Source organism: Dermacentor albipictus, chromosome 8 (genome assembly GCF_038994185.2).
Source record: "Dermacentor albipictus isolate Rhodes 1998 colony chromosome 8, USDA_Dalb.pri_finalv2, whole genome shotgun sequence".
Lineage (NCBI taxonomy): Eukaryota > Metazoa > Arthropoda > Arachnida > Ixodida > Ixodidae > Dermacentor > Dermacentor albipictus.
This window is the reverse complement of record NC_091828.1, coordinates 1,401,713-1,424,923: the sequence shown is the minus strand read 5'-3', so window position 1 is coordinate 1,424,923 and position 23,211 is coordinate 1,401,713. Positions and strand designations below refer to the sequence as shown.

The window sequence follows — 23,211 nt, the reverse complement described above, 5'->3', positions numbered from 1 at the left end:
AGGTCGCCAAGGCCATGGACATACACCGAGGGTAGGTTGCCCTTCACGCGGTTTATGTTATTCCCCGTATTCTGAATGTGCCATGACTCCAGTAGTAGTCTCTTTCGCCAGTTCGTTTCTGTTTGAAGGATTTCAGTTTCCTTGAAAGCGATTTTGTGGTCGGCGTCTTCAGAGTGTTCAGCGACGGCGCTGCGAATACGGTTGAATGTCCTGACGTCGTTCTCGTGCTGTCTGATCCTTTCTTTTAGATTTTTGGTTTCCCCGATGTACGACGCCGGACAGTCGGCACAACTGATTTTGTAAACGACGCCTTGAGCTTTTTCTTTAGGTGGACGATCTTTTGGTTTAGGGAGGAGGATATTGAAAGTGTTTATTGGTTTGTGCGCCACTTTGAGGCCTTCTTTTTTTAATATTCGGCTGAGCGCTTCGCTGGTACCTCTGATGTACGGGATGGACACTCGCTTCTGGGGTTGGGGAGAAGTCGACGGCTGAAGGTCCCGCATTTTGCTTCTTCTTTTTTGTTGTCTGGTTGTTTTTCGAATGAAGTCATCTGTGTAGCCATTCCTCTTAAGTTCGTTGAGAACCGTTCTCTTTTCTTTCTTTAGATCCGATTCCGATGAGGAATGAGTTTCGGCTCGTTTGAATAAAGAATTTACAACAGATGCCTTGTGGTTTGCCGGATGGTCGGATTGGAAATGAAGATAGCGGCCTGTGTGGGTTGGTTTTCGGTAGACTGAAAATTTTAAAATGCCGTCTTTTCGTGTAACTTGTACATCTAAGAATGGGAGTGATCCGTTCTGTTCGCGCTCATATGTGAACTGTATATCCGGGTCTATGGAGTTTAAGTGTTTCTGCAAGTTTTCGACTTGGCTCGTCTTCACGATGCAAAAACAATCATCCACGTACCTGAGGAAGACTTTTGGTTTCGGGGAAAAAGTATTTAAAGCTCTCTCCTCGATGCTCTCCATAGTCAAGTTAGCCATGGCAACGGAAATTGAGGCCCCCATAAGAGTTCCTTTAACCTGTTTGTAGTAGCTGCCTCGGAAGGTGAAATAGGTATTGGACAGGCACAGTTCGAGAAGGCGGCAGATCTCGCCTACACTCAAAGGGGTTCTCTCACTGAGCATATCGTCACGTTCCAGTGCATCTCTAGTTGCGGAAACAGCCAACTTAATGGGTACTCTTGTGAACAGAGAGATTACATCAAAAGAGACCAGACATTCATCATCTTCGATACGGACTTTTGATGTGAGTTTGATGAAATTCTCGGAGTCGCGCACGTGCGATGCTGTCTTTCCGGTGAGTGGTGATATGATCTGATGCAAGTAAGTGGATAGTGATCGTAGTGGGGAACACGAAACAGACAGACAGACGTGTACAGACAGTACACGTAGTTCTCGAACAAAACACACCAAGCACTTAACCGAATACAGATTTTACAATGACATATTTAGGTACTCATTTTTTCCACATGCAATCCGTGAATGGAACATGTTGCCCGATGACGTTGTCACCTGTACATCACTCGAAACTTTTATCGCCAAGTTATCAAACTATGTTCTGTAGCTACGACCTGCACACAGGTGCGCTGCGTCGTACAATGGCATTCTAATTCACTTAGCGGTGTCTTGTATTCTGCCGGGACATAAACACCTGCTGAATCTTGTCTTTTGCGCATTGCACATAAAAAAAAAATTATTTTCTTTCCTTGTTCTTCTGTGTGCGAAACCTTCCATCATGGCGTTAACTACCATTTTTCCCCGCTCCTGTTATAAAAATTGTGTAATAATTATAGAGTGCATATGTACTGCCTTGTACACCCAAACTTATCTATGTCTGCGCCTATACTTGAACTGTGTTCTCTTGAAGATGTATCTTACCCCTTTCATGCAACAGCCTCATATGTGAGGCTAGCAGTATGTTCAAATAAAATATATGCAAGCAAATGAGAGAAAAGCAGGGAGGCTAACAAAGTTTTATTCCCATATTTGTCCTGAACTTGTTCATTTCATGGCCTTTACATTTTTCACATCAGCGACATGCCCTGCTTTGCTGGTTTGAAACTGATCTAGTTCTAAAGTTGGTGTGATACTTGCTTTACTTACTAAATATGGAGAAAACATGGAAGCATTGATATCAGTTATTTCGGGCAGAATTTTTGAGACATACGAGTGTATTCTTTTATGAAAAAGTACATATTTTACTTGTCTTGGCAGTGCGTAGCGTTCAAAATTCGTTTGCAGCATGTTTACCAACAGCAACGCAGTTATTATTAAAGTTTAATGTATTTGATTCCTCGACAATTTCTATGAGGAGGAGGCCGAGCTACAAAGTGGTTTCCCCCCCTACCACCCCGAACGAAATTTGTGGCTGTCCAGGATACTAGAAAAGTGGAGTGACGACAATGGAAGGACCACGATGGCATTCCGACGGCAGTATGGCAACGAAACTATGATGACTGTATGCCGACGATGACATGACAACAGTATGGAGACAATGGGATGATGACGAAGGTACGAGAACGAGATGGCGTGACGAGAGTCGAATGACAAAGCTGGAATGAGCATGATGCAACGTCTACGACGGCATCAAAACCACGAGCACATATCTAGTGGCCCAGGCTCTTATACAATTTGTCCAACCTGGTCGGCGTAAAAGGCGCGTAGACGATGTCATGACGACATTCAGACAACGAATCTGAAATGACGACGGTTGAATGACTACGACGGTATCGCTACCACGAACGCAAGCCTATCGGCCCAAGCTAGACAACTTGCGCCACTGTGTCAGCGTAAGAGGCTAGATAGATAAATACAACTATAAAAGCCAGAAGGTATTGATGCGAAGAAAAGCGTAGGATTAATTAGCTGCAGTTGAAATTTAAAGTGAAGTTTTAAAAAATTCAAACAAATAACGAAGAAAATGGAAATGGAGGAAAAAATAACCTGTCGCCGGTGGGCAACGAACCGACAACCTTTGCATTAACCGCGCGCTGCACAGAGAATGGTGCTACTAGCGGTGGCAATAAATCCGTCCACTAACTTAGGTATTTATACAAGAGCATCTAGCCTTGGGACTTCGGACTTAGAAGAGCAGACGCGTGAATAATAAACCTTCTTATACTACCTTAATGGCATCGAGGCTGCCAGGTTCGAGACGCTCGCTATGAATGAATCATGCGTTTATTCACAGCTAGCGTCTTCTATCTCAATGAATCGATACGTTCATTCATAGCGAAGGTCTATAACATGGTAGCCTTGATGAACTTAGATATCATACGAGGGTTTCTTAGCCACGTGCCTGCTTTCCTAAGTTCGCGTGTTACGTGACGCTGTCGGGCAAAAAAGGGTGTTCCACATAGGCCCGCCATGGCTTTGAGTGTCGTTGGCTAACGCTCCTGGGGCTAGATGTAGCACACACAAATACCGAAGAATAGCGACGGATTGATGGCCGTCGCTGTAGCACAACTGGCAGTGCATAGCACGTGTAGTGCGAATGTTGTGGTTTCGCTCCCCACCGGTGACAAGTTATCCGAGTCCAATTTCTTTTCCCATTTTATCCATTATTTTTCTACGCTTCAAATTCAACCAGCGCTAATTACCCCTATATCCTTTCGTTAGCTGAACTACCTGCTTGCTTTATATGGTCGTTATTAGAGAACACCAAGCCCCCTCTGTTTCCCTTCCAGACAGACAGACAGACAGACAGACAGACAGACAGACAGACAGACAGACGGACAGACGGACAGACGGACGGACGGACGGACGGACGGACGGACGGACAGACAGACAGACAGACAGACAGACAGACAGACAGACAGACAGACAGACAGACAGACAGACAGACGGACGGACGGACGGACGGACGGACGGACGGACGGACGGACGGACGGACGGACGGACGGACAGACAGACAGACAGACAGACAGACAGACAGACAGACAGACAGACAGACAGACAGACAGACAGACAGACAGACAGACAGACAGACAGACAGACGGACGGACGGACGGACGGACGGACGGACGGACGGACGGACGGACGGACGGACGGACGGACGGACAGACGGACAGACGGACAGACAGACAGACAGACAGACAGACAGACAGACAGACAGACAGACAGACAGACAGACAGACAGACAGACAGACAGACAGACAGACAGACAGACGGACGGACGGACGGACGGACTCAAAATGCATGAAGTAGGCAAAGAATTCTAATTGCATTAAAACTGTGAGGTCGTTCTAGATTTTTCCTCTCCATCTTCACTGTTAGTGACATGAAATTCAGGGAAATGCTCGTGCATCTTTGAGACGAATTTAAGTACCCCATCGGTCTGCAGCGTTTTCAGATTACTATCAGGTGTTAAGAAGAATGCCTGCAGCATAACATATGCATCGTTTTTCAGCAGCAGCGTCAGTCACTACACAAGGTGACGCATCAGGAAATGTGCATAGGCAAGCGCTGTCAGCGCCAGCAGAACGCTGATGCTATAACCAAATATGGTCGACCAAGGCTGGTAACCCAGGCAAGGTTAACCCTAACCACCATGAGATTCGGCAATTAAGAGAAATAAAAAGGAAGAGGACAGGTTGTAAAGGAAATACGAAAGTGGAAGTGTGAAGAGTTCGATAAGAAAAAGTGGCTACCGATTTACCCAGGAGTGTCAATCCGGGGCTACGTGAAGCCGAGACCAAATAAGTGTGCTTACTCCGCCATGGGCAGTAATGGTCCGAAATCTCAGTTATTACTGCCAGAAAGATGCCTAACCCCTGTAGTGCGTTATTCCATTTCATAAAGAACCAAGCAGCCATTATGATGATGACCGACATGCGCTGTTACAACCAGCTGCCTTAAGGAGTTCAAAGCCGGAGCAATCGTGCCAATTCGTTTATTTTAAACAAATTTTCTGCTCTCTTATAGCAGATTGCTTGCCTAAATCATTCCTTTTCGTAAGACACATCTTTTATATGCATTTATTGTATCGCTGTCCCTCTACGACCCGATTTTATTTCTTTTTTACCCATCCCCATAGTGGGTGCATGCCATTTCGCGATTCATCATCATCACCAGCTGGGGTGGTCAACAACAATAATGTGGTCCACTTTGCGAAGTGTTCTTTCTATCACGTTTGCGTTCAACGTTGCCTCAGGCACCTCGGACCTGTTCACTGCAACGCAAGACATGCAGGAGTCGATTGGAACAGAAAACACAGCTCTTGAAGACGGCTACTTGTACCTGATGCTGGAACAGCGGCGGCTGGAGAAAGCCATAGAACACTATAGAGCACTCCGGACTGCGAAGTCACTGCGAGATGGCCTCAATACATTGGGAACATTCCTCTTCATCAGCCGTCTCGCCAACTCATACCCCAAATTCAGCGCTCCTTGTCCCAGCCTATTTAGCCTTCCTTCGGCTTTCCTGCCGTCTTATTCCCGACGTTGGTGGCCCACGGTCGGCGATCTCAGTGGCGCCGCTGCTGGAATCTGCAAGTTGCAGCAAGCCTACGACATTCCGGTGGATACGATAGCATCCATGCATTCTCGCCTACTGCCAGCAGTTTCGCCCGAAGACTTGGCACACGTTGCCAGGGGTTGCTTTACGGATGGAGAGTTTGGGAACACTTCCGCCTGGAGCCAAGCAGCGCTTGCAATGACGTCGCCCTTCACTGGCGGCGCATTCAAGAGGCTTGAGCTTGGCCTCAAAATACTGCGGACAAACGACGAGGTCAGGCGGCAGTTGGGACAGCGAGCGAAATATATGTCGCTAAACCACTACCCTTCCTCGCCGGAGTCAGATGTCAGCCAGTACAAGTCTGTCTGCGTTCGACAGGGCGCCGTGAGATCATCTGGCAGCAGACTTGTTTGCAAGATGTCTACGAACTTCGGAGATCCGCGCTTGATTCTTCAGCCGCTCAAGTTAGAGGTGCTGTCGCTGAAGCCACGAGTAGTGCTCATCGGCGACTTCCTCTCCCCATCGGAAGTGAACTACATCCGATCGGCGGCGCAGAAGGGATTCAAGCGTGCAGGCGTCTACTCCCCGACTGACACTGCAGGGATGCCAAGCTGGAAACGAATCGGCAAGGTATGCGCGCATATGTTCCGTCCTGCTCTGGCCATTGTATTCACTTGCTTCTGCTGCATGTTTACTTCGCTGCAGTGGAGGTTCACTTCATTTAATTGGGGGCACTAAAACAAACAAGTAACGGCATTTACATTCCAATAATGGCAGCGACAGAAATTGCCAGTGCTATTAAAAACATATGACACCGACAAAACTTAAGTTGCCACTTTTCTGCTTTCTGTCTTCTACGTCGCAAATGTGCGTAGACGTGTTTAGACCCATTACGCGTTCTCCCCGAGCGAACAGAATCATTGGGCTTCTTCGATTTTCCACTTCTGGCTACCCGCGGGCTGCCAGAGCCAGCCAGAGCGTCTTCGTTTTTCTCGGGTTGCTCCGCCCACCGCGCTGCGCACTTCCGCCGGGCGTTCGTTTTAACGCGATAGCGTTAAGGAGCTCGTGTCGCAGAAAAGCCGGTGTCGTCGGCGTCCGCGGCGTTGGCCGTGAGCGATAAATCACGGCAGGCACTTCATAAATAAAAAGCAACTTCCAAGGTGGGCTGGGTGGGAATCGAACAAGGGTCTCCGGAGTGTGAGACGGAGACGCTACCACTCAGCCACGATTTCGATGCTTCCAAGCGGTGCAAACGCGCCTCTAGTGAATGCGGTGTTGCCTTCGAAACGAGCCGTGGAAAGTTATACTGCGGTGTATATCGGTAATAATGAACATGTAACTTACAGAAGTCGCAATTACACGAGTAGCGAAGTGTGTTTCCGCTGCATTTCTTCTGCGCTTTCCGCACACGCAGAGCCATCTTGCGGCAAACACAGAAGACCCCCTCCTCTCCATTTACGGAGCTGCCCCGACAGATGGCGCGCCACGCGCGCATTGGAGCTGTGCGGCTCGGACTCTCTCTCCCCTGACAACGCTTCGCCTTGCTCCCTCTGCAGAATCAAGCGTCCTTCCTTTCTTTAGATCACTATCTGTATATCTCTCTGCCCGTGCCGATCACGACGTTTGGCTGGCGTGCATCATTTCCCCCTCTGAGATACCAAGTTCTTTGGTTCGTTCCGCTTGCTCAGGCGCACGTTTCGTTGCTGCGCCGAACGCCGCGTTGCTCGACCATATGGCTCGACGCTCACCGCGTCCGATGCGGGGCGCCTCGTAAGTGATGGCTGCCCTGTAGCCCATTGTCTTACACCCCTTGGCGGGTCGACGGGAACGCTGTCGCGTTCCACTCTTGAAGGCGAAGCTTAAGCGTCCTCCAATTTTTGCTCGCGCTGGACGGTTCTGGCTACCCGCTGGCTGCCAGAACCTGCCAGGACGATTTTGGTCTGGCTGCTCTCTGGAAGTTCTCTGGTTAGCAGACGACTAAAAGAGGCGATGGGCGCTCGCCGCCATCTTTACGGGGACTTCATGGATTGCAACGCGGGCGCTTGAGGACTTAAATTTACCTCGCTCAGCCAACTGTCTACGGTCATCTCTGGATTTCCTTATTGCCATTTGTTGGGCGTGTTGGTAAACTGAAAGCATATTTAGCGCTAGCAAACAAGAACGGAAGGGAGACGACATCACAATGCGCTAACTTCAACAACTTGATTTTCAGGAAATACACCTATATAACCCATGCTTGATTTGGATAAGGTGGCGCCACTGTGGATGGGATAGGTGTATTTCCTGAAAATCAAGTTGTTGAAGTTAGCGCAGTGTGGTGTCGTCTCCCTTCCGTCCTTGTTTACTAGCGGTAAATATGCTTTCGGATCTCCTTACTTCTAGCGTTATCTTTTTAGGTGCTAACGCTCCGTTCCGCATCGCGAAGCGGTGTGATACGAGCCATGGTGAACCGTTTGAAGCGTGCGTGCGTGTGCGTGCGTGTGTGTGTGTGTGTGTGTGTGTGTGTGTGTGTGTGTGTGTGTGTGTGTGTGTGTGTGTGTGTGTGTGTGTGTGTGTGTGTGTGTGTGTGTGTGTGTGTGTGTGTGTGTGTGTGTGTGTGTCCTGATTGCTTCCTAGCGCCGAACAGCGCGCCGCGCTCTCATGCGTGCATGTTATCTGCATCGTGTTCCACGCAAGCTGTAGACGCCCATTCACACATTGCAGTACATTTTGGGTTCGTCTTTCTCTGGTGGCGTTCCTTTTCACATATTTCGCGTATGTATATCTCTCCTTTCGCTGCAGTTAGCGAAGGCTTTGCAGTTAGCCCGTGCTCGCTCCGTCTCTCCGTCGTATGCTTAGGTGGCAGCTCGAGACCGATATGTGTTCGAACTGCAGGCCGTTGATCTAAGAATACAGTGATTGCACTCGATACATTTAGACACACGTACATTGGCTTATTGCTCTAATGATTGCGACCAATGTTGTTTTTCGTGTGAAACGTTTCGCTGGTCACAGGCGGCGTGCATTTTCACGCGCCAGCCGCGTCCCCAGCTCCTTAAATGAGAAGCACCATCAGCCACAACAAACTTTCTGGAATCGAATCCCAAGCAGGTCGGCGCGAAATTTTATGCGTATGAGACCTACCCGATAACCTGCTTTTTCATATCTTGTGATGACACAACGCCAACTCATCAATGTCGCCGGTCGTCGACGTGATCGCTGCGAGCAGGGATGCTCCAGCTATCGCTTTCGAGTATACAATCACGATTTCGCGTCTTGTCATCCGCAGCGTCGGAGGCCATCTGTTGCGCTGCGCAAGACGAGGTCGGCCGAGTACGCGTCCTGCGCCGAGTCGCGCGAGAGTGATCGTATTCCTGAATGCAACCATATATTTTCAAGCTGGCAACGCATAAATGGGCCGACTACGCCGAGCGCGCGTCGGCCTCGACGGGCGCTGCCATGCTGGTAGCATGTTTACATTTGGCCAGCTGTACCGGCGTTCGACTTTGCAAACTTCAGGCAGGTTCGGGTTGTCTTGGGATCCCAGCCCACGTGGCTTCCTGTCAGAACCGGAACTAGCTGGCTGCCGTCTGGCTCCCAGCGGGCTGCCAAACTCCGAAAATCGAAGAGGCCCATTGTTGCGCTAAGTTGCTCTTTTCAGCTTGAAAATAAGTGCAGGCTCAGCGCAGTGTATATATATATATATATATATATATATATATATATATATATATATATATATATATATATATATATATATATATATATATATATATATATATATATATATATATATATATATATATATATATAGTCACGTGGTAGTGAAGTTCAAGGACACAGTAGCAATACTGTAAAGGACAAAACTAACTTTTATTGGGCGAACCTGCCCCCACAAAAGTAGGCTACACTTTTAGCACAACAATAGCGGCGAACACGGTCGGCGATCGTCGAAAATCTGATCAGCGGGTCGAGCGCGTCGGCTTTTTAGAGCAGTCGTCGAATGTTCCAGACTAATTGTTCGGACCCGCGTGCCTTCCACAAAGATACACCATTCGCGGCAGGTGATGAAATCAGATAACATAAGATTCGGCGACAACAGACAGCGGATAGAAGCATCGATAACTTTCCAGAAACTTCGGATACATACAGGCGCGTCGCGTGCTGTGCGATAACATTTGTTAGGCGGCGAAACGTGGTCGCCCGATAAAGATAAGTACACGTGTCAATACCCCCTGAAGTACTATAGCGCCGAACAGACGACACAAGAAGAAGAGACACGGACGAGCGCTTACACAAGAAGAGACACGGACGAGCGCTTTCTCTTCTTCTTGTGTCGTCTGTCTGGCGCTATAGTTGCTATAGTACTTCAGTAATGCACCAACTAGCCCAACAAAAAGTTTTGCTGGAATACCCCCCTCTTAAAAAGCATCGTCCCGATGCTACAAATATAAGAGAGCGAAACACAAAAGGACATTTAATAAACATAAGTAACAAAACAACGGAAAGAAACAAAGTCCAAAGCTGAGTTACGCGAAGCTCCAAAGTTCATTAACGCTGGTAGTACGGCTTGAGTCGCACAACGTCGACTATTTCAGGTCGTGAGCGGCGCCGCTGTGATAGCGAAATGCCGTCTGGCACGACCTCATAGTCCAGTGCTCCAATACGTCACATGATCTTGTACGGTCCGAAATAGCGACGCAAAAGCTTCTCGCTCAGTCCTCGATCGTCGGTGTATAGGGGTCCAAATCCAAACACGGTCACCGGGCTGGTACTCGTCGGAGGTTGTAGTGTCGGCTGTCGGCCCTCTGCTGGTTCTTGATTCGCAGGCGGGTGAGCTGTCGGGCTTCTTCGGCGCGCTGGAGATAGCTAGCGACGTCAACATTCTCTTCGTCAATGACGTGGGGCAGCATGGCGTCGAGCGTCGTCGTCGGGTTCCTGCCGTAAACCAGCTTAAACGGCGTGATCTGTGTTGTTTCTTGCACCGCCGTGTTATAAGCGAATGTTACGTACGGCAGGACCGCGTCCCACGTCTTGTGCTCGACATTGCTAGCATGTTGGCGAGGGTCTTGTTCAGGCACTCCGTGAGACCATTCGTGTGCGGGTGGTAGGCAGTTGTACTCTTGTGGTTTGTATAGCTGTATTGCAGAATGGCTTGGCTGAGCTCTGCTGTAAAGGCTGTTCCTCTGTCGGTGATGAGGACTTCTGGAGCACCATGTCACAGCAGGATGTTCTCCACGAAAAATTTCGCCCCTTCGGCTGCGCTGCATTTCGGTAGAGCTTTAGTTTCAGCGAAGCGGGTGAGATAGTCCGTCGCCACGGCGATCCACTTATTTCCGGATGTTGACGCCGGAAATAGTCCCAACAAATCCATCCCGATCAGCTGAAATGTTCGGCAAAGAGGTTTGATCGGCTGTAGTAATCCTGCTGGCCTTGTCGGTGGTGTCTTTGCGTCGCTGACAGTCTCGGCATGCCTTGACGTAACGGGCGATGTCGGTGGTCAGACGCGACCAGTACCTTTCCGGTACCCTCGACAGCGTTCGGGAGAATCTGAGGTGCCCATCGGTTGGATCGTCATGTAGGACGTGCAGCACTTTTGGACGCAGCGATGACGGAATATCAAGAAGGTAGCTGGCGCGGACTGGTGAAAAGTTCTTCTTTACAAGCAGATTGTTTTGTAACGTGAACCAAGACAATCCGCGCTTAAATGTGTCCACGCTTAAATGGGCGGCGAGGTGTCCTCTCATGACGGAGTTGACTAAGGCAGTGACTGCATGGCCGTCGAGAAGCACGTCGTGGTCGGTGGTTCTTTATCTTGCGTTACAGTTGGGTCTTGACGTCGGATCACAGCTGCGTCGCGTTGAGCTATGGCTGGAACGTCGCCTCGTCAGGTCGTCTTTCATCAGCGTTTTCTTTGCTGCCAGACTTCGTCGGGACGGTGGTGTGTCGTCGTTGTTATGTCGTCGAGATTGTCTTTTCGGCGTTTTCGTCGGCGGCGGAGGATCTTCAATTCGACGAACAGCAACCGCACCTCCATCGGTTGCTGCTTTTAGGTTTCCGGAAATGGGCTGACGGACCGGCCCCGGGCTGGGCCGGCGTATGTTCGGCGCTGCGGCGCCAGGTAGCGACCTGGTGACGGCGAACGGGATGGTCGTCGAGAGTTCCACTGAGTGGTGGCTAGGTAGTCCGCGATGTCACGTGGGCGCTCCCCAAGCTGGGGACGTGGCGCGTTGACGGCGAACCCTCTCAGTCCCAAGTCGCGGTATGGGCATCGGCGATACACATGGCCGGCTTCTCCGCAGTGATAGCAGAGCGGGCGGTATTCGGGGGCTCGCCAAATGTCCCTCTTCCTCGCGTATGTTATATTCAGTTTCGTTATTCATTTCAGTTCTTTATTCCACAGAGGGCGCTTCTGTTCTTCATTATATATATTGGTTGTATATGTTAATTAAACGGCTTTTTACTTCGGGACGGCTGGAGTCTGACTTCCACCTTTGGTCAATACCACATTGGCGACGAGGATGGGATCCGAACCCACGCGGGCAGAGCCCATTGGATTGGAAGCCGGAGCAACACAAGGCTATTCTTTTGCATTGTTTGGGGGCGGAGGGCCAGCGTACTTCAGACGCTACATGCAGGGACCAGCGCCGCAGCACCGGCCGCGCCAAGTGCCACAGCACTCGCCGATGACAAGTCTGTCGTGGCCCCTCCTGACGAATACGACTCTGCACTCGCCGCATTACGGCACCAGTTTGCGACGTCGCGCAACGTTATCATCGAGCGTCATCGCTTTCACCGCCGCAGCCAACACACAGGCGAGACCGTTCATGACTTTGTTGCCGCTCTACGGGAGCTAGCGTCGCATTGTTCGTTTGCCTCGCGAGATGATGCTCTGCGGGACCAATTTTGCCGGCGTAGCTTCCACTCGCGTACGTGAGCGTTTACTGCTCGAGGGTTCCACACTTTCATTCGAGAATTCTGTTCGCATTGCACTTCAGTTTGAGCAGGCGGCTGAAGAGCTAAAGGAGCTTTCTGCTTCGGTCGAAGCAATTTCATTGCGGCAGCGTCGAAAACCATCGTCGCATTCTTCGAAAAAAAGGAATTCACAACCGACAGCCACCTTAGAGCAGAATTTAACGAGGAGCGCGGGCGGCTCACGTGCGCCGCAGCGGAACCGCCCCCCTCAGCGGAACCGAGAACAGAGTAGCCGCTCCGGCTCGCCACTTTGTTTCCGATGCGGCTCGCTGAACCACATCGCGTCAGCGCCGCAGTGCCCAGCGCAAGGCACGACTTGTTCGTTTTGCGGTCGCAAGGGCCACTTTCAAAGGGCATGCAACCGCAAGCTAACTCAAATGCAAGACCGAGTCCGTGAACTTGAATTTCATGAAGATGTTTCGTCATGCAGCAGTGCTGAGGAAGTTTTGACTGTGCAACGTTCCGCGCGTAGCGGAATTCATATTCAAGTGCAAGTCGCGAATGTCACTTTGACATTCCTTGTTGATTCAGGGTCGTCTCTTTCAATCCTATCGGAGCAAGAATTCAGTCGATATTTTCAGAGTGTTCCGCTTCTGCCTGCTCCGCATGTTAGTCTGACTACTCTCAACGGCCGATTCCAGTGCTAGGTTGTTTCCAGGCAAACGTTCGATTTAAAGGCCGCACAGCGTCGCTACGTTTTTATGTTGTTCACCGAGGCACTTCTCTGATCGGTCCTGACGGCATTAAAGCCTTGGATCTTCGCATTGAGGGTTCTGCTCTCGCAGAACGCATCGCATCAAGACACGGCAAGGCGTGCAGCCTGTAACCTCGAAGCTTCGCCGTCTGCCGTATTCTCTCCGGTCACCAGTATCAAATGAGCTTCCGAGGTTGCTGAGCCTTGACATCATCGACCGGATCGATGCTTCTGAATGGGTGTCCCCTATTGTTGTTAACAAGAAAGATGGTAGCATCAGGATCTGTGTAGACCTTCGAGAGCCGAACAAAGCTATTGTTCCAGACAGTTTCCCATTGCCGCACACAGAGGAGCTGCTTCACGCTTTGGTAGGCGCTACACACTTCTCCAAACTTGACTTGGCTTCCGCTTACCATCAGGTTCTCTTGCACCCTGACAGCAGGTATATGACAGCGTTCATCACTCATGATGGCCTTTTCCGTTTTAAAAGAGTTTGCTTTGGGTTGGTTTCTGCCCCAGCGGCATTTCAGAAGATGATGGCGAAAATCCTTGACCGCTGCCCTGGCGTGTTGTTGTACATTGATGATGTCATCATTTTTGGCAAGACCGCAGAATAACACATTTCAAACTTGAAGACCGTGCTGCAAAAGATCAAGAACGGAGATCTGAAACTAAACATCAAATGCCTTTTCGATGTTCCAGAACTTGCCTTTCTAGGGCACAAGGTCACTGCATGTGGTATCTCGCCACTTCCAGAGAAAGTACACTCCATATTTAACGCACCAGTGCCAACTGATGTGGCCGCCCTTCGTTCGTTCCTGGGCCTCGTAGAATACTACTCCAAGTTTGTTCCACACTTGGCACAAGTGGTTGAGCCTATGAGAGTCTTACTTCGCAAAAATGAGCCATTCACCTGGTCTGCCGAAGCAGACAGCAGTTTCCGGAGGGTCAAGGAAATGCTTTCGTCGAGTACACTCCTCCAGATGTTCGATCCTTCATTACCAGTAATTGTGTCGACCGACGCGTCCCACTGTGGGCTGGGAGCAGTCCTGCAGCAACAAAGTGGCCACGAGCTCCGCGCAGTCGCTTTCGCATCTCGTACACTGTCGCCTGCAGAGAGAAAATATTCAGTCAGTGAACGAGAAGCTCTTGCGTGCATTTGGCCGTGTGAGCGATGGCACACATACCTGTGGGGTCGCCATTTCACAATACGAACAGACCACCAGGCACTGGTGTCCTTGTTGTCGTCACAAGGACGTGGAAGACGCCCACTCCGAATCGCACGATGGAGTGCACGACTGCTTTGCTAAAATTTCACTGTTGAATACCGCAAGGGGTCCACAAACACTGTAGCAGATGCACTTTCTCGGCTACCAGCACCTACCTCGGAGGCAGAGATTGCTACGGAGGAAGAAATTGTCTCGTTCATTGAGCCAGCCTGCGTGACTAAGGAGAAGTTCAGGCAGGCCGCCCTCGACGACAGTTGCCCAGAAACCATCAAGTCATTCGTGCTGAGTTCCTGGCCGCCAAAGAAGTCCATACCAGAAGAGGCAAAACCATTCTACGCCATTCGGGAATAACTTTCTGTTGTCGATAACCTGCTACTGCGTGGAGAGCGCCTCGTTGTTCCGTCCTCCCTCACGGCTCAGATCATCGGCACCGCGCACGAGACACATCCGGGTATCACGCGCACGAAGGCGCGACTGCGTGAGCAGTTCTGGTGGCCACGAATGGATAAGCAAGTGGAAACGGCAGTAAAAAACTGCCATATCTGCCTGGAGGCAGATAAGTCCGCCAGAACATCACCAGCACCGTTGCAACCTGTTGAATGGCCTGAACGACCGTGGCGAAAGCTTGGCCTAGACATTGTTGGTCCTTTGGAGCATGCAGCTTACAACAGCAGATTTGCTATAACGCTTGTTGACTACCATTCTAAATGGCCAGAGGTGTATTTTTGCAGCGAAGTGTCCACGAGCACCGTGAAAGACTTTTTAAGAAGTGTTTCTGCCCGTGAAGGCTACCCGGAAGAGATCGTTTGTGACAATGGAGCTCAGTTCACTTCGCGTGAGTTCGTAACTTTCCTGCAACACAGAGGCATCAGTCTTTCACATTCTGCAGTATACTACCCCCAAGCCAATGGGCAAATAGAACGTTTCAATCGCACATTGAAAAACTTCATTCAAGTCTCACTCGAAAGACGACCACTCCGGCAAGCTGTCACAGAATATCTTGCCATTTACCACTGTACTCCGCACGCCACCACAGGGGTCGCCCCAGCAGTTCTGCTGCATGGTAGAATGCCCCGAACCAGGCTGGATATCGTGGGTTTCTCGGCACCAGCATTTGCGGGAGATCCAGCCAAGGAGTTGGCGCGACTTCGTCAAAGGGTTCGGCGTCAGCAGCAAAGCAGCAAGCACTACACGGACAAAAGGAGAGCCGCCAAGAAGACGAAGATAGCCGTAGGCGATTTTGTCCGTGTCAAAAAACCGTTCGTTCGGTTCAAGGGAGACTGCGCCTTTTCGTCACCAACTGAGGTGATCAAGAGTAGGGGACCAGCCTCTTTCCGACTTGGTGACGGCCGTACGTGGAATGCCTCCAAGCTTTCCAGGGTTCCAGAGAGGGGCACCTGGGGACCAGGCCCACCTGTCACGCCGCAGCCGCGGTCTCCTGAGGCGCTGCAACCTGCCACGCCGCAGCCGCGGTCTCCCGATGTGCTGCAGCCTGCCGTGCTACAGCCTCCTTCTCCTAGTACGCAGGCGCTGTCTCCTGGCATACCACAGCAGCAGTCAACGAGCCCGTCGCCTGTGCGACGTCCAACGCGGCCGACCCGAGAGCGCCGGCCACCGGCCTGGCTCCAAGACTATCAGACCAATTAGTTCGCGGTCTGTCATTGTGTACATAGGTTGTAAATATGTGTAAATAAGTAGTGTGCACGCTTTGGGGTTTTCGTTACTAATAGTTACTGACAACTAACCACTAAAAATAAGGGAGGGAGTATGTTATATTCAGTTTCGTTATTCATTTCAGTTCTTTATTCCCCAGGGGGCGCTTCTATTCTTCATTATATATATATTGGTTGTATATGTTAAATAAACGGCTTTTTACTTCGGGACGGCTGGAGTCTGACTTCCACCTTTGGTCAATACCACAGCGTAGGTGCGGTGGGCGACGGTTCGGCACGCTGGCGGCGGCGGACGACGAAACTGCGACGTTACAGGGCCCTGACGCGGTCGCGGAGGGGGGCCTTGACGGCGTGCGACGGCGGCTAGGTCATCGCTTCTGCCTGGGGCTGCGGTAATTCAGGTTGCACCTCGGGAACTCCAAGTGATCGCTGAACCTCATCTTTCACGATGTCGGTGATCGAGGCCACTTGAGGTTGCGACGAAGGCAAGACTTTGCGCAGTTCTTCGCGCACAATGGTCCTGATGGTCTCTTGAAGGTCGTCGGAACCCAGCGCTTGGATGGCGTACTGCGGCGTGAGCACCTGGTGGTTATTATATCGCCGGGTGCGCATTTCCAGAGTTTTCTCGATCGTCGATGCCTTTGCAGAAAACTCAGCTATGGTCTTTAGCGGGTTACGAATAAGTCCGGTGAAAAGTTCTTGCTTGACGCCCCGCATCAGGAAGCGTACTTTTTTTTTCTCCTCCGACATTTCCGGGTCGGCGTGCCAGAAAATACGGGCCATCTCCTCGGTGAAGATCGCGATCGTCTCATTTGGTAGCTGCGCTCTGCTTTCTAGTAGAGCTTGGACTCGCTCTTTTCGCACGACGCTTGTAAATGTTTGCAAGAAGCTGCTTCGGAACAGGTACCACGTCGTTAAGGAGACTTCTCAATTCTCGAACAAGGTCCTGGCGGCGTCTTCCAATGCGAAATAGACATGGCGCAGCTTGTCGTCGCTGTCCCAACTGTTAAACGTAGCGACCCTCTCATACCTCTCCAGCCAGCTTTCCGGGTCCTCAAATGTGGAACCGCGGAACATCGGTGGCTCCCTGGGCTGCTGCAGAACTATTGGGGCAGCTGTGGCTGCCATTGGCGCTGTCTTCTTGGACGTCTCTGGACGATCTTCTCTGACAATCTTCTTGGTCGTCTCTGGCAGAATTCTGTGTTCCGGGGGCAGCTGCTGTAGCCGGCGGCTTGCTCGATGTTCCGGGACGACGTTGGTGTTGTCTTTGCGGTCCGGGCTTGGATTACGGCTTGTAGGGGGCACACAGTGCATGAACGTAAAGCACCTCCACTGGATGTCACGTAGTAGTGACGGTGAAGACGGCAGCAAAACTGTGATTCTAGAAACTAGCGTTTTACTGGGCGAACTTGTGCCCTCAAAAGCAGGCTCTACTGAAAAGAACAACGACAGTGGCGAACACGCTCGGCGATCGTCGAAACTGATCAACGAGCCAAACGCGTCGGCTTTTATACAGCAGTCGTCAAACGTTCCAGACTAATCGCTGGGACCCGCGTGTCTTCCGCAAAGTTCTACACCATTCGCGTCACACGATGAAATCAGATAACACAAGGTTCGGCGACAACAGACAGCGGATAGAAGCATCGACAACGTTCCAGAAACTTCCGATTCAAGCAGGCGGATCCCGCGCTGTGCGATAACATTTGTTAGCCGCCGAAACGTGGTCGCCCGATAAAGATAAACAAGTGCACGTGTCAATATATATATATTGTCGAAATAACTTGGTTGTCTTTGGAATTACGGAGGGGCCGAATGAATCTGAAGAGGTACTTCGGCGCAAAGTTCATATTAATGAAGTTTTTTCTGATAGACTTGGAATAAATTGCGAATCGGTAACTTGAATTCACCGGCTTGGGAAATCCTCGTCAAACCGCCCTGTTATTCTTTATTTTCAGGACTATCTTGAGAAACAGAAGGTGCTCAGCAGATCTGGAAAGTTAAAAGGGACGAAATTTTTTTATCCAGAATGATTACTCAATGGAAACCCTAAGAAAAAGAAAACAGCTATGGCAGACTACGAAACACGAGAATACGGGAAAGAAAGTGTCACTCGTAAATGATAAACTTCGCATTGGAAAAACGCTTTACGTATGGGATGATGCATCTTCCACACGTGCTCCAGTTCTAGCTGCTGACAGCAAGGCATCCGAATCATAGCGATCACAGATATCCGACAAACTTTTGCGTATCCTTCCTTTGAATGCCAGGAGCGTTGTCAACAAAATAAACATGAAATTTTGTTACTTACTTACGGCCCTCACTTGGTGGGGGGTTCGCGATCGTGGTTCACGTGGTGGGGGAATTGGAATGATTGCTAAGTCTGGTATAAATGTTCATGTCATGGAACAGATCGAAGATCATGAGAGCTTGTTTCTAAACATCACAACAAATGAGTTGTCGTTTGTACTCTGTGCCGTTTACAGGGCACCTGATGCTGATGTGTCTTTTCTTCCTAGATTGTGTGATGAATTGGTCAAGTTTTGCAAACGAAATATCATAATAACAGGAGACTTCAACTTACCATCCTTAAACTGGAAAGATTTGGCGTACAGTGAATGCACTAATACGGATACTATTCTTGATATAATGCTTGCTTTGAATGTTGAACAAATTGTATGTGATTTTACTAGAGAGCAAGCACTCCTGGACCTTTTTTTTTTGTCAGTGAATCTTTCTCTAACTGTACTATTGCCGTTGAGCCGGGTATTTCAGATCATAAATTGTTGTTTTTCAACTGGTCGTGCTCACCCGCCGTGGTTGCTCAGTGGCTATGGTGTTGGGCTGCTGAGCACGAGGTCGCGGGATCAAATCCCGGCCACGGCGGCCGCATTTCGATGGGGGCGAAATGCGAAAACACCCGTGTACTTAGATTTAGGTGCACGTTAAAAAACCCCAGGTAGTCAAAATTTCCGGAGTCCTCCACTACGGCGTGCCTCATAATCAGAAAGTGGTTTTGGCACGTAAAACCCCATAATTATTAACTGGTCGTGCTCCAGGGACGCCAGATGCAGTCGGTTTAGTGCGACAAATCATAGAGATATTGAACGAAGTGATGATTCCTCAGCAATTGATAATTTAGAAAAAGAAAACTAGTTATTGATACTTATTCTGGGAATGTTCATGACCTATGGTGTCATCCTAAACAAGTAGTGTCATTCTCTACTAAAAACTTTGTACCTATGAGCAACGCTGCTAAAAATCGCAAGAATCCGTGGGTTAGTCGTGAAATCATCCACATTAAACGTAAACTAAAACGATTAAGAAAGAAACAAAATATGTGCAAGAAGACCCTCATGGAACTGGGGAATAAATTGGCAATTAAGGTGCAACAAGCAAAGCATAATTATTTTACTTTTTCACCTCCAGAATTTCTTAGAACTGATCCATCAAAATGTGGGCATTACCTCGGAAAGAAAAATGAGTCTATTCAAAAGATTTCAGTAAATGATCACCTTGTCGAAAACGCAGCTGATATAGCTCACGCTTTTAATCTATATTTTCATAGTTTTTTTCCCCTAATGAAAACTACAGCATGCATAAGGAGCTTTCGAAGACAGATGTACCAGTGATAGCAAGCGAGGGCGTTCTATCTATGCTACGTAAATTGAACGAGAAAAAAAGCGCCGGTAAGGATGGCATCCCTACTGCGTTCAATAAACGCTTTGCAGCGCAGATTGCAGACTACTTGGCAAATGCTTTCTTTAAGCACTAGTGAGCTTCCTGATGACTGGAAGATAGCACGCGTTGTGCCAATTTTTAAGAAGGGGACAAGCTTAACAAAACAAATTATAGGCCCGTGTCGATTATATCTACTTGTTAGAAACTTATGGAACATGTCATAGCTGGATATATAAGCTCTTTCTTGTCTAATAATAAAGTTTTGTATCCTTATCAACACGGATTTACCAAGGGAAGATCTACTACGACTCAGTTACTCACCACTGTACATGATTTTATAATGGCATTGGACCACTCAGAGCAAATAGATGCATTCTTTAAAGACTTTAGCTAGGCCTTTGACAAGGTGTCGCATACGAAACTATTAGACAAGCTGAAATTAACCGGCCTTCCCATCTACTTAGTGAATTGGGTTGAAGCATATTTGCACAGCAGAAAACAATTTGCGGTAGTGGATGACTGTGAGTCTGATATGCTCCCTGTTTCTTTTGGTGTGCCTCAGGGCAGTGTACTCGGACCCTTGCTTTTCTTGGTTCATGTAAATGATCTCACTGAATGTTTGTCTGATACAGTCTGTATAAAATTATTCACTGATGACTGTACTATATACAAGGAGATATTGTGTGAGAGTGATCACGTTGTATTGCAGGACCAATTATTCCAGATTGAGCAGTGGTGTCGAACTTGGGATATGGAAATTAATGTGCAGAAAACAGTCTTATTAATAGTTACACGTAAATTACAGCCTAGTTATTATTCCTATAGTCTCTGTAGCCAAGTAGTAGCAACGGTCACAAGCTATAAGTATTTAGGCGTTACACTTACTTCTAATTTATCCTGATCAGGTCACGTTTCAGATATATGTGCATCAGCATTTAAGAAGTCGTGTTTCCTAAGAAGGAAACTAAACAAAGCTCCAGCAAAGTTAAAATTACTAGCGTACAATACTTACATAAAGTCGAAATTAGAATACGCTTCCGTAATTTTGGATCCCGAAACTAAGCAGGATATATATAAACTTGAGATCTTGCAAAGAAAAGTAATCCGATTCATTTTTGGTAAATATAAAAGGTGTGACTCCCCTACTAAACTTATGCAAGAACACGAGATTACAACATTACAAGTACGTCGAAAATATGCTCGGATAGTGTTCTTGCATAACATGTTGAAAGGTATATTTGACATGTCCATACCTTCATATGTATAACCCTTAGACACCAGAAAGACTCGACACAATCATGGCCATGCACTGAAACCAATATTTGCTAAGACCAATGCATTTAAACACAGTTTCTTTCCCCAGACAATTTCAGACTGAAACGCTCTTCCTAAAACCATTTTTGTGGAGGCTGATTTTCAAACGGCACTGGAAAAGTTGTTGTTCCAGTGTATTTTTTTCTTTTGTTACCAAGTACGTATTATATGTGTAGTGATGAAACCATGTTTCATTGTTAATGGCGTTATTCAATTGTAATCCCGATTTATACTATTTATGTTTTGTTTTCCCACTGCTGCTTGAGCCTATCATGGCCTGCAGTATTGTGAAATAAAAATAAATAAGTAAATAAAATATATGTTGAACACAGCCACTTGCGGAGCAATTGTTGACGACAGCGAATCAACGGTCAACTCTTGAAATGTTCTACATCACATAATTTTTTTTGAAACATTATATGCGTGGCGCGAGACATTTTCTGAGCGTGCAGAGTGTTTCCCAACCTCCCCGCGCCGTTGGCGCCAGCGGAACGCGACCCTTGGGTTCGAGGGACGCTGTACTGAGGGAGCGGCGGCCATCCCTACGCAACGCCCTCTCCGGGCTGTGGCGATTCGGTTCTCCGGTTCGGACTCGGGACCTCACTCGGAAGGTCACTTGCTTGAGATGCGGGAGTGCCTAAATCATGGTAGCACGGCCTGCCCTATACCGGGGCGTCGCACTCAGACATTTTTCCGATGTGGGAGCACACTCCATACATGTGTGCTCTCACTACATGACTGAGCATGCACGTGTCAGCACACACACAGTGCACCAAACGTGTCCTGTGTTAAGAAGGACATTTTCCCTAGCTACATAGACGAGGGAATTTGATGACCGTGTCCCGGCCAATCAGAAGACGCGAAATCCGACCCGTCACGCCGCGCACTCCGCCTCCGACGTTGCGCGATCTTCCCCAGATACGTCGCAATGACGCGGAAATCGGGAACCTAAGGTCGACGCTGTTCGCACGGAAATTCTTCGACCCCTTGCATCAATTGGTATAGACTTTGGCTAACATTATATAATAAAATCTCTTCAGCTTGATCAGTTCATCAAGAATAGCCACCCACTCGGGAGGCTCACTTTGGGCACGATATATTTCCCGAATATACGCGACAGTTTCGATCAAGTTTATTCTCGCCGGACGGGTATCGACATCCGAGTGTCGCACTGCCATTCTCGTTTTCCACAGACTGTGGATGCCAAGGAGCATAAACATATCGTACGGAACTCCTCCTTCGTTATCGGTTGGCAAATATCGAATACCAAGAGGTGTGATCGGTAGTTCTTTTTTAAGTGTACGTTGTAAGACATCCCAATAAAATATTGGATCCCAGCAGTCGATGAAAACGTGTTCAATGGTCTCTGGCTTTTTACAAAGTAAGCAGTTTACTGTCAATGGCACATATTGTCACGTGGTAGTGACGTTAAAGAACACAGTAGCAGTACTGTGAAAGACAAAACTAGCTTTTATTGGGCGAACCTGTGCACACAAAACAGGCTACACTTAAAGCGCAACGATGGCGGCGAACACGCTCGGCGATCGTCGAAAATCTGATCAGCGGGTCAAGCGCGTCGGCTTTTATAGAGCACTCATCGAATGTTCCAGACTAATCGTTCGGACCCGCATGCCTTCCACAAAGTTCTACACCATTCGCGTCAAGTGATGCAATCAGATCACATAACGTTCAGCGACAACAGACAGCAGATAGAAGCATCGATAACGTTCCAGAAACTTCGGTACATACAGGCGCGTCCCACGCTGTGCGATTACTTTTGTTAGGCTGCGAAACGTGGTTGCCCGATAAAGATAAGTATACGTGTCAATACCCCCCTCTTAAAAAGCATCGACCCGATGCTGCAAAGAAACGAAGGTAATAAACAAAAGCACTCGTAGCAAAGAAAAGAACAAAAATGCGAAGTTTGTCAGCGTCCGTAAAATGGTTTAAGGCGCACCACGTGGACCACTTCAGATCGTGCGCGGCGCCGCTGTGAATGCGAAATGCCGTCTGGCACGACCTCATAGTCCAGAGCGCCAATGCGTCGGATGACCTTGTAGGGTCCGAAATAGCGTCGGAGTAGTTTCTCACTGAGTCCTCGTCGGCGTATCGGGGTCCATACCCGAACACGGTCGCCGGGCTGGTACTCGACGAAGCGTCGTCGGAGGTTGTAGTATCGGCTGTCGGTCCTCTGTTGGTCCTTGATCCGCAGG

General features: G+C 48.9%; 1 protein-coding gene across 1 annotated transcript in view; it reads left to right on the top strand.

The window, feature by feature from the left end:
* The first annotated feature begins 5,072 nt into the window (after window positions 1-5,072).
* Window positions 5,073-23,211, top strand: part of LOC135911559 (prolyl 4-hydroxylase subunit alpha-1-like) — a 56,645-nt gene continuing 38,506 nt past the window's right edge. Inside the window, exon 1 of the mRNA XM_065443885.2 lies at window positions 5,073-6,086. Within this exon, the coding sequence (XP_065299957.2) occupies window positions 5,097-6,086 (990 nt within the window). The 5' untranslated portion in view covers window positions 5,073-5,096. The remainder of the gene's footprint in view (window positions 6,087-23,211) is intronic.